The following is a 14,913-nucleotide window of genomic DNA, read 5'->3' on the forward strand; positions in this document are numbered from 1 at the left end:
TGTGTGTTGATGCCGTTGTGTGTGTACCGTATTCGTGAGGGAACATGGTATAATGTGTGTGTGTGTGTGTATTAATGGGTTGGAAACATTGAAAAATATTATGATCCAACAAAATAATCTGAATCTAGTAATCCAGTCCATGATAATTGATATATATATATATATATATATATATATATATATATATATATAATACAAATGTTTTAATATCGTGAAAACATAGTATTGAAAAAAATCAAAGGTAACCAAAGTTCCTATGAGAGTATAGTTTGAGTTACAAATCACATATTGAAAGCACATGAATTTTCTGTCTTGATTTGATAATTAAAGAAAAACTAAATACTAATTTGATAAGTCATTAGGGATATCTTGATCACCCTATACAATATACATATACGAAATGAAATAAAAAAAATATGGAAAAATCCAAAAAAAAAACACTAACCTTTCAATTTTGACAAAAAAACCGATTTTTTTTTTAAAAATATTAAACTTTTTAAATTGTTCAAAATAATAACTAAACTATTCAACGAATATCAAATTAAACAATCGAGTTGATGTGGCGTATGGAAATATTGATATGATGTGAAAACAGTTTCACAAGACATTTGCACTTTTGTCTGTCACGTCAACACTTTCGTATATTACGTCAGCTCAGTTGTTTAATTTGATACTCGTCGAATAATTCAGATATTATTTTTGTCGATTTAAAAAAATAGTATCTTTTATTTTAAAAAAATCAAATTTTGTTTTGTCAAAATTGAAAAGAATTGGGTGTTATTTTTTAGATTTTCTAGAAAACATTGGAAACACAGAAATTTTCTATCTTATTATTTATACATCGTTTGTATCGTTTTTATAATTTATAATCTATATTCATCAAACTCAAATTAATTTTATTAATGAAATAAAATCTGCAAGAGATATATAACTCAATCTTCACACACTAATGTCAGAAACAAAAGAACAAACTAGGTAAAACACACACATATACCTTTTTTCTACCAAAACATATATCATAAATTCATAATAAATGAATAAAAACCAATCTTAAATTTATGTGGAAATAATTCAACGATCTTATAGCCTTGAAGATAAACAATGATTTTTTTCAATTGCTTTAATCGATTATTTTTTGTTTTAAATCAAATCAATTAAATTAGTGGAGACAAGAGTATGTGACGGCTGAATCAGACCGATCCTAGGTAATAAGGTCCGACCATATCCACAAGGATCCTTCTCTATATTCTAATTAGGACATTTATATATTTAGTATATGTATTTTATTTCAGAAACTATTCTCTTTATTTTAATTGTATTGGTATACTGTTTTAGAAGTCTTTATCAATTTATAATTTATACTTTTTTTTTTTACTATCATGGCCTATTAGCTCAGCTGGTTAGAGAGCGTCGTGCTAATAACGCGAAGGTCGCAGGTTCGAAACCTGCATGGGCCAATTCTTAGTTGTTTTTATATAATTTCCATTTTCCACCCTTTTTTTTAATCGAATTTATTAGTCACAATGTGTCACTTGCTCTTTATGTTATGGAAATTAACACAGTTTATAAAAATAAAATTCAAACATGCATGTAAAGAAAAATACGAAAAGTATATGCTGCTATGTCAATTTTCGACATGGAATCATGGATCATATATATATATATATATATATAATATTCATGCTTATCTTATCTTCTTCCACGAAATCTATTATTGTGCCATCAATATTAAGCCCCATCCACGTAAGACTAAGTTGCACAAATTGTCATTTCATGATAACTTTATTGTGATTAATAGATAGAATAGGCGCGGTTTTGGCGTCAAGAACAATTGCTTTATAACAAAAAAAACTTTACTGTGATTAGTTCTAATGCAAGGTGGTCTTTTCACAAAAAATATTGAAAATTTAAAAATTTCCTTTGCGGTATTATCCAATATTAATTTTAGAAATTCTCCAAATACAATAAAGTTTTTAAACGATGTTAATCTACGAATCCTATCCATTGTGGTATTTTCTTTGTACTTTTAATGAAGATATCGTTAGACAGAAAGGTGAGTTTGATCAAGTGAAAGATATATATACGCATGAATGTCGATGATTCCGTAGACTTTTTTTTACAAATTTACATTTTAAAAATCTAGTATTCTATAAATTTAGAGAATGATTTTATTTAAAATAAATATTAAAATTTAGTTATTTTTATTAAAACTTTCCTTTTTTTACACAATTGAATCTTGAAATTCAGTTTTTTTTTTCTCTCTCTCTCTCTCTACCATATGACCATGGTCTACGTTTTATGGATTCTATAAAAAAAAATATCTATATCTGATATTGAATATAAACCACACCCATTCGAAGATTTCAAGAAGACCAATAAATCTTTGTGAAAAAAAGTTAGGCCAAAAAAAACAATCAAAGGGCATAAGAATTTAGGGTTTGTGTCGGTGGGGCCACAAATTTGGGCCCAAATGTGCCCTAAAACGATAGCCTTATTGGGCTTCAAAAAGCCTAATTAGAGCTAATCATGCCATTCCATATGCTCACATCCTTTAGAGACCAAACCGGTCATCACTCTATCTTCACAAATTGAACTCAACCCCCTCTCTCTCTCTCTCTCTCTCTATATATATATATATATATATATATATATATATATATTGTTATTAGAGCAAATAAATGGGAGATGATGGGATTTTGACTATATATAAGGTGATCAAGGAGTGATTTGAAAGCCATTTCATCAAAAGATGAATGTGGAATGTGCATGGTGGTGGGCTCCTACATCAATCTTCACCGACAACACCACACACGATTTCAGAATCTAGAAAAAATCGACCGTAGAAAAAAAGTGTGTGTGTATATATATATATATATATATATATGCACCCACGAACAAAAATTGCAAAATCAAAAGTAGGAATCCAAGGCCACAATAGACATATGCCCCCACACCATATCATATATTAACACACAAAGCTATTAGATTTCAAAAAAGAAAAACAGTCTATTTTATATTTTTCATATATATGCCCCACGAAATCAAACGATCGTATTAATATATGGGGTATGAGCATATAAAATGTATATATGTATAAATGATCGTTAATGCAAATGATGATGATCATCATAATACATAGAAAGACATAAGTGGAAGTATGATATCAGGTGTTATAAAAAAAACCAAACACCCTCCATTGATCTCAATCATGTCCCGTTAGAAAAAAAAAAACATAAACCCGTTTTTTTTTGTCTGCAAAGATTTCCTCTCCAAGTTCAACTTGTCAACCATTCCCCATTGACAATGTCCATGAAAGGCCTCTCATCATCATCATCATCATCATCAGACCCATATAATATCTTCAAGGGATCATCCCACAAGCCCGATGGTTACCGAGAACTAGATGTTTTCAAGGCGGCGAGGTACTTTTCCGGCTATAACGAACCCACCGACGATACCTACGATTACACGAGAAAAGAGAACCGCAGGAAATGGGGATTAGCTAGGGGAAGAATCAGCTTGGATTTGCCCATCAGATCATCGGAATCGATCCATCATCATCATAAAGATCATCATGTTCATGAAAGACATGAAGTTTTCACCGTGAAGGAGAAGATTGGTGACGTGAAACACAAGCAACCTGGCTCGCCGGGCGGGAAGATCGCCAGCTTCTTGAACTCTCTTTTCCATCAGGAGAAGTCAAAGTCAAAGTCAACGACAGGATCTCAGGCTCCGGATGAAGAGGAGAGCCCTGGAGGTTGTAGGAGAAGAAGAAGAAGCAGCATCAGCCGTTTCTTGATCATGATCTCAAATAGATCCTCGAAAACAGATTCGGCGACCACAAATTCTTCGGCGAAATCTCCGTTTTCGTCTTCGAGCTCGGGTTTTAGAATCAGAACTCCTCCTCCTTGTTTAGACACACCAACAAAGAACTACGGACAGTACTCGAACATTGTGGAAACGGACAAGAACAAGGACTTGACTTGGCTGGACGATAGGCTCAAGCTGATCGAGAACCTCTCCGAGGGACAGAGGGTTTGGTCTGAAGAAGATGATCGAAGAAAGACAAACGTCGAAACCGCTGCCGCCGTGGAGGATGATGGAACCGAAAGCGATTCAAGTTCCGACCTGTTCGAGTTGCAGAACTATGATCTGTCCTGTGGGGGATTACCGGTTTACGAGACTACGAATGTTGACGCCATCAAGAAGAGTGCACATGCAAGACCCGTTTGATCATTGATCGAATCGATAATAGATTCAATGATCAAAAAATCACGTTTAATTGCGAATTATAAAAAAAAATGTATCTATATATGTGTTATATATCTATAATAGATATAATATGGGATTTGGTCCAATTTGTTTTAATGAGATTTGAGGGGTAGTGTTGATAAATCCATAAAGATTTTCCCTTCTTTGTCTCGTCGTCAACATTAAGGATTAGGGATTTATTATTAATGAATTAGAATGGTATTATACTCCATCCATTTACACACACATATATATATATATATATATATTATAGAATTAACATCCCAAGAAGACAAAGCGAGAATTGTCGTGGACCAGCACGCATGATATAGTACATGCACGTTATATTGAATTGCAATCAATTTGCTTATTATTATTATTATTATTATTATTATTATTATTATTATTATTATTATTATTATTATTATTATTATTATTATTATTTGTCTTGTCACGAGTTGTGTATCATAAGCTTCAATAGGAAAACCCAGTTGATATAAGAATGAAATAATTAGAGATAAATCATCCGTTCGAAATATAAAATAATATGCATGATTATTATTTTTTTGCTTGAGATTGATTTAACCTTAAACGACGTGCAAATGTATTCATATATTAATTGGGGACAAAAGAGATATCCAACTTTTGCAATGCATAGATTACGCTTAGCTTTCCCAATTTTCGCATATCATTACTATATATATATATATATGACATTAGGCTCGAGCTTAATAGCCTTTTTACCCATATTTACAATAACATCTCATATATATATATATATATACTGATGTTGGAATACATATTTACAATTTAATGATCAAAATTAATCTAGCTAAATTCAATAAAAAAATATTTCTCAATTAGAGGAAACCGATTAAATTAGATTGTTAGGATATTTTTATAAATCAAGAATATATATATATATATATAATGATAAAGCGTTCAATTATGGCATAATAAGATTGGATCATTGTCCCCATGTCATTAAAACCGGATCAAAATAAGAAGAAAAAATATATACGATGTTTGAGAGATCATTATAGTTATTATATGATATGATATGAATATGTGTTTGTTAATTAATTAATAGTGTTATAGTACATGAAATACGTTTTCAAGAAACATAAAAATCAAATGTGGAATCAATTATCATCACATTTACTTTTTTCCCTTTGATTTTTTATTTTTATTTTTTGTGTTCTTTTGACTGTCGGGTAAGCATATTCGAAGAAATTGATGTCACCACAAAACAATGACATATATATATATATATAAGCAAAAAAATAATTAGTATAATATAAAATAAAAAAAAACACACAAAGGGGATTCTCTTCTAACTTAGTGGGTGGAGGGTCCAAACATGCGGTTATTAAAAGGCGTGGATAATTATGTAAAAATCGGATGGCATGATAAAAAGAACATTGAAATAAAGAGAAATTACCCCATTATATATATATTGGGTTCGATATAGGCCCATTATAATAGATGATAGAATTTGTCAATCTAATCTGAACTCTCAAAATATAAAATTTTTTAATTTGATAAATAAATATGTCAAACATATCAAAAAAATATATATCAATTTTTGAAATTGAAAACAATTTTCTATATATTGATTTAAGATTCGAATATAAAATTACTTTTAAATAAAAACTATCAAATGTTGTTAAAATTTGTATATGAAATAATTTGAATAGACTATATATAAAACGTTTTTTTCAATTTTAAGAGTTTAGATATTTTTTCGGGATATATTTCAATATCTGGTGTATTTATTTGTCTAACTTAAAAGTTTATTTATTTTTTTGATATATTTTATAAAATTTGGATATTTTTATAGGATTTGAGTGAAGAAAAATAATAAATTAATGAATAAATCTCAACCTCATGTCAAAAACAACTTCTTTTTTTTTTTAAAAAAGGTCATGCTATTTTTTTTTGTAATTTTTAAAAAATTGAATTTTAAGGGGAAGAAAGCCAAAAGGGGAAGAGGGATTGGAAATAAGATTCCCCTTTTCACCTGAAAAGAGAGAGTGGTTGGTTGGTTTGCCACGTCATGGCATTTGTGCTCTGCTGCCGCCCACTCCCAACCCCCAATTAAAATAAAAGGGACGATTTTGCAATAAAGCAATAAAGTTGGGGCACCTCAGGAAAAAACGATGTCCACCACCACCACCACTCAATTTTCTTCATCCGAATCATTCCAAAGCGTACCCCTAACTTTTCCTTTTCTCACGGAATCTCACCCTTATTATTCCCTACGTGTACCATTACCCCCAAATTACACCAAACATCCATGCTTTAGTATCTTGCTTTGGATCCCACGATTATAAGAATAAAAAAAACACTAAAATCACACAAGGGTACGTTTTTTTAATTAAAAAAATTGATCAAAATGTATCCAAATTTGGATGTAGATTTTACCCTAATTACACCAAACATGCATGTTTTGGTCTCTTACTACAAATGGAACCCAATTAGAAAAATCAACCACTCAAATCAACAAACCAAATACTTTACTTTTGTTAAAATTATCATATATATATATATATTATTCAATGACCAAATATTTGAAATTTAGATTGTAGCATTGGATATAACCAAGCCTATTTAATGATTTCCAAGGGTTTTTTTTATATATATAGCAATGTATTATGTTTGTTGAATTAAATAACTTTAGTTTTACGAGGCGTTGACTGATTGTACCCTGGTATCAGGTACTATTTTTGTCACTTTGGTATGTTGGGTTGCTTTTTGTCACAAAATATTCCCAGGTATCATTTAGTAAGATTATAAAATATTAGGGTCTTCTTAGCAATTGTTCTGTTCATTTTTTTATCCCTAATTTGCCCCGCTATATTCTTATTCTACCAAAAAAGCCCCAAGCATCCCCCTTGCTTGAATACAAAAATCACAACTTGACATCTGAATTCCAAGGGACAAAACTTTGTTATAAACATAAATAATAGTAACTAAAAGTCGTGCCATTTATATAATATACCTTTGGATTATAAAAAAAAATGATACATATATATATATACACATATGTATGCAGAAGATGAACTGTATAAGCTTTTATAATAATATACCGAAATAAATTATTCACAAGTTGGTATAAAGCCTCAAACGTCCTACTGCTTGGATCTTGAATTGCTACCTTTTCCAATACAAAGGTTACCAACAAAAGGAATAATTAATTTTAAACGCCTTTTTTTATACAAACCTAATCCAAAAAGTTTAGTTATTACCTCAGTTAAATGTAAGCAGAATATAATTAACAATATAAAAATTAGAATGTAAATAGAATTCAAATCAAACAGATTCCATATAAAAAAGGTGAAACTGACCTGGTTTTGACACAAAGTGTCTTTAATATGTTTTTTTTAGTTCTAGCCATTTTAATCATGTGTTTAAGCACTAATTATTTTGAATATCCAGATAGTAAGATATTTTGATATATGATAATGTGAAATAAATATAGATTTTTTTGCTTGTTATATATGCTTAATTTGAATAATTTAATAATTTATTAGATGAAGTGGGAGACATCAAGGTGTTTAATATAAAATAGCAAAAAAAAGGTAGTAAATCACAAATGAAAAATTAGGATGATTAACTAAAGGACAAAAGATTGGGACTTGGAAAAAAAAAAGTTTTACTAAAACATGTCGTAAATAATTTATTTTTTTTTTTAAAAAGCAACAAAAAGATGTGGACATGGCTATGGTGGAAATCATGTTGACTCAACAGTGTATCTGTCTATACGTCACCACCTACACCATGGTTCCTAAGACTTCGAAGATTATTTTACTATTGTTAAAGTCCTTTCCTTTCCCTGTTCCTCGTTCTACAGAGGTCTCTGTTCCTGTTATCGGGTAAGCAATTAGATTCTTCCTCTTCAATTTTTTTCTTTTAAATTTCTCGTTGGCTCTTTTTGATCTGGGATTTCTGTTTAATCTCCAAGTTGCAATTTTTCCGGGGTTTTGGGAGGTGGGTTTTTGAAAGATCGAAAATTTGTGGGGTTGGACTGAGTTTTTCTCTCTCTCTCTAATCTCTCACCAGCGAGATGGGTTTCTTCTCCGAGGTTGTTGTTTGATAATTTTAGCTTCCGGGTCTCAGATTTCGAAGAGAATTCTTTAATTTTGTTGATTTCATGGTTAGGGTTTTGTATTTTCTCGCCTTTTCTTGTCGGGTTTTTTTCCTGGGAAAATAGAAATTGAGTAGTGTAACAAAAGTCTGGAACTTTGAATCACGTATCGAAATGATTGATTCGATTGTGTTTTCTTGTCCTCGACAAGGAAACAGAGGTTGGTTGGAATATGTCTCTCGATTTTGCCTCTTTCACTGAGTACTGACTTCACATGTCCTCGATCGACTTATGTAACAGTTGTTCTCAGTTTCAGTCTCTGTCTTCGCTCATGGACACTTGGAACTGCTCGCCTGATGGGAAAGGTGCTCTCTTTGCAAATGAATTCGACCTGTCTACTGATTCAAGCGCTAGGATGAGGAAATTCACTCCTGAATTGAACCAGAAACTCTCGAGTTTTATGGCAAACGGTATGTTCGTGTCGGAATTCTCTGATAGAGGCTTTTCCGACATGGCTCCGAAGCAGTTTCATGGTAAATCCATTGACTTCAGTGGTGATTCCACTAGAAAGATAGCTGCTTCTTCTCTGCTAGCTTCGAATTTGTTGTCCGAGGAGAGCTATTCCTGTTCGAAGTTTCCTAGTTTCTCTAGTCAGGACTGCTCTGGGATAGATTTAACACTAAGGAGTCATAGGGAACACAAGAATCCGTCGAATGACGTGTTTGGGAATGATGCATTGGTTATAGCTTCTTCTGCGTCTCCAGCTAAGAAACCTCGAGCAGCAAGTTCGTGTTTGCAGCGACCGTTGTGTCAAGTGTTTGGCTGTAACATGGACCTGAGCTCTTCTAAAGAATACCACAGACGGCACCGAGTTTGTGAGGCTCATTCGAAGTTTCCCGTGGTTGTAGTTGATGGAATGGAGCAGAGATTTTGTCAACAATGCAGCAGGTTTCGTGTTTATATATATACTGTCTCGAGTGTTGGATGTATCGAGATTGTTCACTCCTGCTTTTCTTTTGTCAGGTTTCATAAGCTTACTGAATTTGACGAAAGAAAGAGAAGTTGTCGTAGACGTTTGCTTGGTCATAATGAACGTAGAAGGAAGCCTTCGGTCTATTTGGTCCCGGGTAAAGGCCATGTAGTTTATCGTCCATCTAAAGGTATAATAATACAGACTCTCTTCACCAGTTTGTCATTTGATGATCTTTCCCCTATGGAATACACTTACACATATGAATGGTTGTAACAGGGACCAAATTTCTTCAAACTTCAATGGCAAAGCACCTGTCTTTGGATTTGCCCGAGACATTTCCCGGGGGTCTCGTATACAGAGTGATGGATTTGCAAACCCACCGTGTGGGTAGGCATGTGAAATTCGAAGACGGATATGCGAATAGTCCTCAAACTTCAATCCACCCTTCCAATGGACAGGACAGTATACCTTTGTCTGAAGTTACTACTGTTGCATCGGCTTCTGACTGGGAGTTGCAAAAGGTGTCGGGCTCTAGTTGTGCTCTCTCTCTTCTGTCAGCTCAATCATCGCAACACTTTTCAGGAACTCTGAGCTCAAGCTTCTCCTTCGCTCAAGCCAATGGAGACAAGGGTCTGAGAAATGGTATAGGAGTTCATACAGCCAGAGCGGAATCGACACAGAACGATCAGATGCAATCTTTGGTCGTAAACTTGGGCAAGAACGGTCAGTTCTTGTCTGGATCGGGCCACGGGTCTTGTTTATCTCTTGGAACAGGTTCATCTACCGTGGATCTTCTCCAGCTATCGTCCCACCTTCAAAGAGTGGAGCAACAGAGGAGCTCCAATCAGGCGAACCGCCATGGATATGAAGGTCTACCCTATTTTCTTGGCCTCTAATAAGCCAGATTCTTCATTCTTGTCCCTTGAGTCTGGGGTTGGATCTTGTCGGATCAAAGTTTGTGCCTTTGATGGTTTTCCGCATCTGGGTTTTTATGATCCATCGTAAGGTTAGTGGGTTAGAATGCGAAGCAAGAATTTGTATTCGTATTGTCCGTTCCAGACACCGGATCATGGTGCAGAAGATGGCCCTGTTTCAGTTGTAGAGTTGCAGCCGTTTAGCTAGTCTTTTTATAACGATTTTTTTTAGTTATTAACCGAATAATCAAACCGAACAAAATAAGATATAATCATAACCGAACTGAATCCGACATAAAAAGTGAACGATTATATCTTCTTGAAACTTGAATCCGACATAAAAAGTGAACGATTATATCTTCTTGAAACTTGAAAACCGAATTTAAACAGAATGGAATAAAAAAATAATCGAAAAAATCGATTTTTTTTAAAAAAATGAGTTTCTACCGATAAAAAAAAAACTGAAACAAAATCAAATTGAAATTGATATAAAAATAGAACGGTTATAGTTTTTGTATAATCGAAATAACTGAATCTAAATATGATCGTCATCCCTATGTATTGGATTTGACTAGGTTTAATCATACTTGTGTCTTGTGCTTCATATTCTGTGTCGTATAAATATACAGGGTATACGATAAGTATGTGTGTGTATATACATAAGTATATGCATGTATAAGTATGAAAATACGAGAATTCCGGCATCTGGTCCTACAAATATACAGATATGTGAAAGCTGCGAGATTTTATAATATTTATCGGAGAAGAATGTGATAGAGATGACGCAAATTTCCAGACAAGGAGGCAAATAGATGAATTTGTCTGCATGCACATGCACGTAACTTATTTCAGGGAAGAAAAAAAAAAAGACTTGTAGTCTTGTAGATAGAAGATTAATTACGATACAACGGTCCAAATATGCAACATTAAATTATATACTCCCGACACAAACTTTCGAAGAAACACGACACGTACACACACACACACACACATATATATATATATATATATATATATATGTATGTATGTATAGCCTTAAAACTCTGAATAAAAGAGTTACAGAGAGGGGACAACGATAGAAAGACAGACGGGAAGAAAATGCCGCACATAAGGCAAAGGCACCGGTTTTTCCGCACGTGCGTTAATTAGTGACTGCATATTCCTGTGGACTTCACTTCATTTCTCCAAAGCCCAAGCCCTAATTAAATGTTTATTTTATTTTATTTATGTATGGCCATTATATGATACGACGACATAAATAGACATGCAGATGCTTACGTGGATGGTTTTGCCTCCGGAAGTGAGGGAAGTAGGTGAGTTCGGAATGTACTTAGCCCACTGCACGTGTCGATTTTCATTTTGTTTTGCGTTAGCAAGCGATAATCCAAGAATAAATACATGTTAATAGACGAAAACACCATGCCGAAATTCAAATTACTATGTATATATGACCGTGTTAGGCCGATATTATGTAAAATTTGTGATGCATTTTATGATAGGGGTTTGGACTATTATTATTGTTATTATTATTATTATTATTATTATTATTATTATTATTATTATTATTATTATTATTATTATTGGCTTAAGGTTGTCTTACGTTTTTGGCAGCGGCGCTGAAAGCTTCGCGATGTGGGATTTCCGGGTTGGCAGCTTTGATACGTTGAATCTCATCCCTTTCCGTGTGTGTGTATGTGTGTATATATATATATATGGGTATTTTACAAACGAAACTTTGTTAATTTATAAAAACGTAAATATTAAAATCGGATGTATGGTATTATTATTACCTCATGAACCGATTGTAAGCCGATGGGAGCCTCTGTTTCTTTTCAGGCGCTGCAGTACCAAAATTCGTTAAAAAAAAGGCGTTTATATATATATATCTATATATATATTCACACACACGCATATGCATATACATATAAATGTACGTTTAAGCATATTGTTATGTGATTTAGTTTTCTTACGTTTAGCCACGAAAGGTGTTAAAGGAGACAGTGCTTGATCGCTCGAAGTGGACGAGGAGGATGATGATGAAGAAGAACTTCCCTTGTTGAATTCCTTGGTGTCACAGAAGCTCTGCATCTGCTTTAACCCTTAACTCATTATATATATATATATATATATATATATATATATATATATATATATATATTTCCCTTGCTAATTAATTGTAAATTAATACAATCAAAGAACACCGACGCACGCGTATTTAACACGTGTTTGTGAACATTTAATTAACCTCTCTAGGTTTAGAGAGTAATTGTTTGAAAGGAAAAGCACGTGCTTTTTAGGTACGCAAAAGAAAAACTATACGTGTATATGTACACGTACATATGTATGTATGTATGTATGTATGTATGTATGTATGTATGTATGTATGTATGTATGTGCACCTGAAGAGTGAGGCTGAGGTGGCGATCAAGATTCGGGCCTTGAGGAGGTCTTGTGGTGAGGAAAGAGAGATTGCCACAATGTCCGCATTTCACCGTCGCAGTTTCGAGCGTTCTCCTGAAAGGTATCTCCACCTATATATATATATATATACGCACCATATACACCATATGAAAAATAACCAACATTGAAATCATGTATGTATAAATTCGATCGTAACAGTGTCATTTCATTGAATAGCTAGACAACATATGCATGCAGGGAATCCCGTTGTTTAAATTATATGTACGAGCTTAGATCAGGTGACTTCTCCTCTCTTGACGGAGTATAATCATGGTTATACATCTTCGATTCTGTATATTATGGTTTAGTATATATGCGTGTGTGTGTGTGTATATATATGCGTGTGTATTATTCATGTCGCCGTATACATAGAGGTGTTACCGCGAGAATGGTGTTGCAGATAGTCGCAGCGTGCGTAGAAAAGATGGTCGGGAGGATGTGAGACCCGCGAAGCCATGGATGGTTCCTCTTCTTGATTCTTTTATAATGAGAGAGAGAGAGAGAGATAGAGAGAGATTAGGGTTTTATGGTTAATCCTTTCGTTGAAAGCATTACATATATATAGAGGACAACATATATATATAGATGTATGCATGTATGTGTACATGAGAGAAGCTTAACTTCAAATTTTATCCAAAAATGTTTTGTGAAAATTAGGATTTTTTTTGTGTCGGCTGATGAAAAAGACATTAAAAAAAAAAGGGTTCTGGTCTGTACGTGTAATTTAATTTGAAGATCGAAGGGGCAGATCTAGGGTTTTATTATCTAGTGCTGGTTGAGATAGTACAACCTCACTCTGCGAATTGTGCATGGCGAATTTATTGCTAGGGGTGGACGTTTCGGAAAACGGTTCGGGTTCGGGACATCGGGAATGGATCGGTTCGGTTTTTTCGATTTTACAAAATAGGTACCAATCAGTTTTTATATTGTGTTCGTTTCGGTTCGTTTTTTTCGGAATTTTTTAAAGTTCGATTCGGTTCGGTTCGATTCCAGAAAAATTCGGTTCTCTAAAAATAATACTGTTCGGGAATAGTTTCGGGTCGGAAAAAGTACCGTTTTTTAGGTTCGGTCCGGTTCGGTTCTTCGGAACCGAAACGTCCACCCCTATTTATTGCGTTTCGGAAAAAGATAAAGAAGATCCTAAATACCCCTTATATATTTTTTTTTGCATATCAATAATTAATTATTAATTTGGTACGGAATTATTCGTGCGTTAGAGATTTCACTAATCATTTCTTGTTCTAATTTATATGTGTCGTGTAATGCCTCCAGAGATGGATATATAAAATACATTATGAATATAAACCAAGAGGGATATATATGTGTGTGTATATATATACACGTGCATGGACATGTATATGTTAATTCCCCAGTCATTTACTTTCTACATCCAGCATAAATAAATCTCAACTATATATACATTATATAAATATAACAATATTGTACGAAACAAAATTATCGCAGAATACGAATGATGTAACCATGCAAAAGACGAAGGACGATCAATGATAATCTATGGACGATCAATGAAACTTTTCTTCATATATACACACAATATATATATATATATATGGGGTGTGGTGTGGGTGTAAATGGAACCAAATGTACATTATATATCATGGCTACATATGCATAATATAAGGTATATATATTCGGACTTTATAGTATTATTAAAAAATAGTTTAGTGAGTCCAAATAAATAAAATAAAATAATGTTTTGAAAGAAGAGTGTATATAATACGAAGAAAAGAGGACCTGTCCCATGGCTTCCATCTTTTGTGGGTGCACTGCCATTCATGGAAATAGGAACGTGACAAGTGAATGTTCTCTCACGTCCCTTTCGTCCACTAACTTTTTTAGTTACTAATTAAGCACACTCACATCTTATTAATTATTAATTATTAAATCTGATGAAATATTACAGAGAAATAAAATTATAAAATAAAGTATGAGAGTGGATGGGACGATAGCCTCGAAATGGAAAGAAAGCTAGAATGAGGAGAGGGAAGGGATCAGGCTTCCATGCTCGTATAAGTTTCGCCTTTACCCTCCTCTAGGCATCTCTCTACTTTCATAGATAGATAAATGTCACCATTCATAACCTCACACACACACATGTATACATATATATATTGGGGGCAAAAAAAAAGTTACAAATTTTATAGTCATTTAAAAAAATACTGTTTTGTAGTATGGAAAACATAAAATTTGTGATAATAAACGTAATG

At 33.2% G+C, this 14,913-nt stretch overlaps 3 protein-coding genes and 1 non-coding gene across 6 annotated transcripts; 3 read left to right on the top strand and 1 right to left on the bottom strand.

Annotated features, from left to right (window-relative positions):
• The first annotated feature begins 1,381 nt into the window (after window positions 1–1,381).
• Window positions 1,382–1,457, top strand: TRNAI-AAU. The gene has a single exon. It is a non-coding gene; the product is annotated as a tRNA-Ile (tRNA).
• A 1,743-nt stretch (window positions 1,458–3,200) lies between these two features.
• Window positions 3,201–4,407, top strand: LOC104821996 (protein BIG GRAIN 1-like E). The gene has a single exon (XM_010553058.2). The coding sequence runs from the start codon at window positions 3,304–3,306 to the stop codon at window positions 4,231–4,233; it is 930 nt and encodes a 309-aa protein (XP_010551360.1). The 5' UTR covers window positions 3,201–3,303; the 3' UTR covers window positions 4,234–4,407.
• A 3,587-nt stretch (window positions 4,408–7,994) lies between these two features.
• Window positions 7,995–10,423, top strand: LOC104821997 (squamosa promoter-binding-like protein 6). 3 transcript variants are annotated; one of them, XM_010553060.2, is made up of 4 exons: window positions 7,995–8,126; window positions 8,639–9,286; window positions 9,362–9,498; window positions 9,588–10,423. In XM_010553060.2, exons 1-4 carry the CDS (start codon window positions 8,032–8,034, stop codon window positions 10,205–10,207), a joined length of 1,500 nt encoding a protein of 499 aa, XP_010551362.1. In that variant the 5' UTR covers window positions 7,995–8,031; the 3' UTR covers window positions 10,208–10,423. The 3 variants fall into 3 exon arrangements, with proteins under 3 accessions (XP_010551362.1, XP_010551363.1, XP_010551364.1); XM_010553061.2 differs by lacking the exon at window positions 7,995–8,126 and adding an exon at window positions 8,134–8,335 and having other exon boundaries at window positions 8,649–9,286; XM_010553062.2 differs by lacking the exon at window positions 7,995–8,126 and adding an exon at window positions 8,135–8,558 and having other exon boundaries at window positions 8,649–9,286.
• Window positions 10,424–11,084: 661 nt separating this feature from the next.
• On the bottom strand, window positions 11,085–13,240 carry LOC104821998 (protein CRABS CLAW). Its single transcript, XM_010553063.2, is given in 8 exon segments — window positions 11,085–11,423; window positions 11,504–11,563; window positions 11,826–11,901; window positions 12,016–12,064; window positions 12,196–12,313; window positions 12,625–12,756; window positions 13,067–13,090; window positions 13,092–13,240. Coding segments are annotated over 8 exon segments (537 nt in total). The 5' UTR covers window positions 13,143–13,240; the 3' UTR covers window positions 11,085–11,396.
• Window positions 13,241–14,913: the final 1,673 nt, after the last annotated feature.

Source organism: Tarenaya hassleriana, unplaced genomic scaffold (genome assembly GCF_000463585.1).
Source record: "Tarenaya hassleriana unplaced genomic scaffold, ASM46358v1 Cleome35, whole genome shotgun sequence".
Classification (NCBI taxonomy): domain Eukaryota; kingdom Viridiplantae; phylum Streptophyta; class Magnoliopsida; order Brassicales; family Cleomaceae; genus Tarenaya; species Tarenaya hassleriana.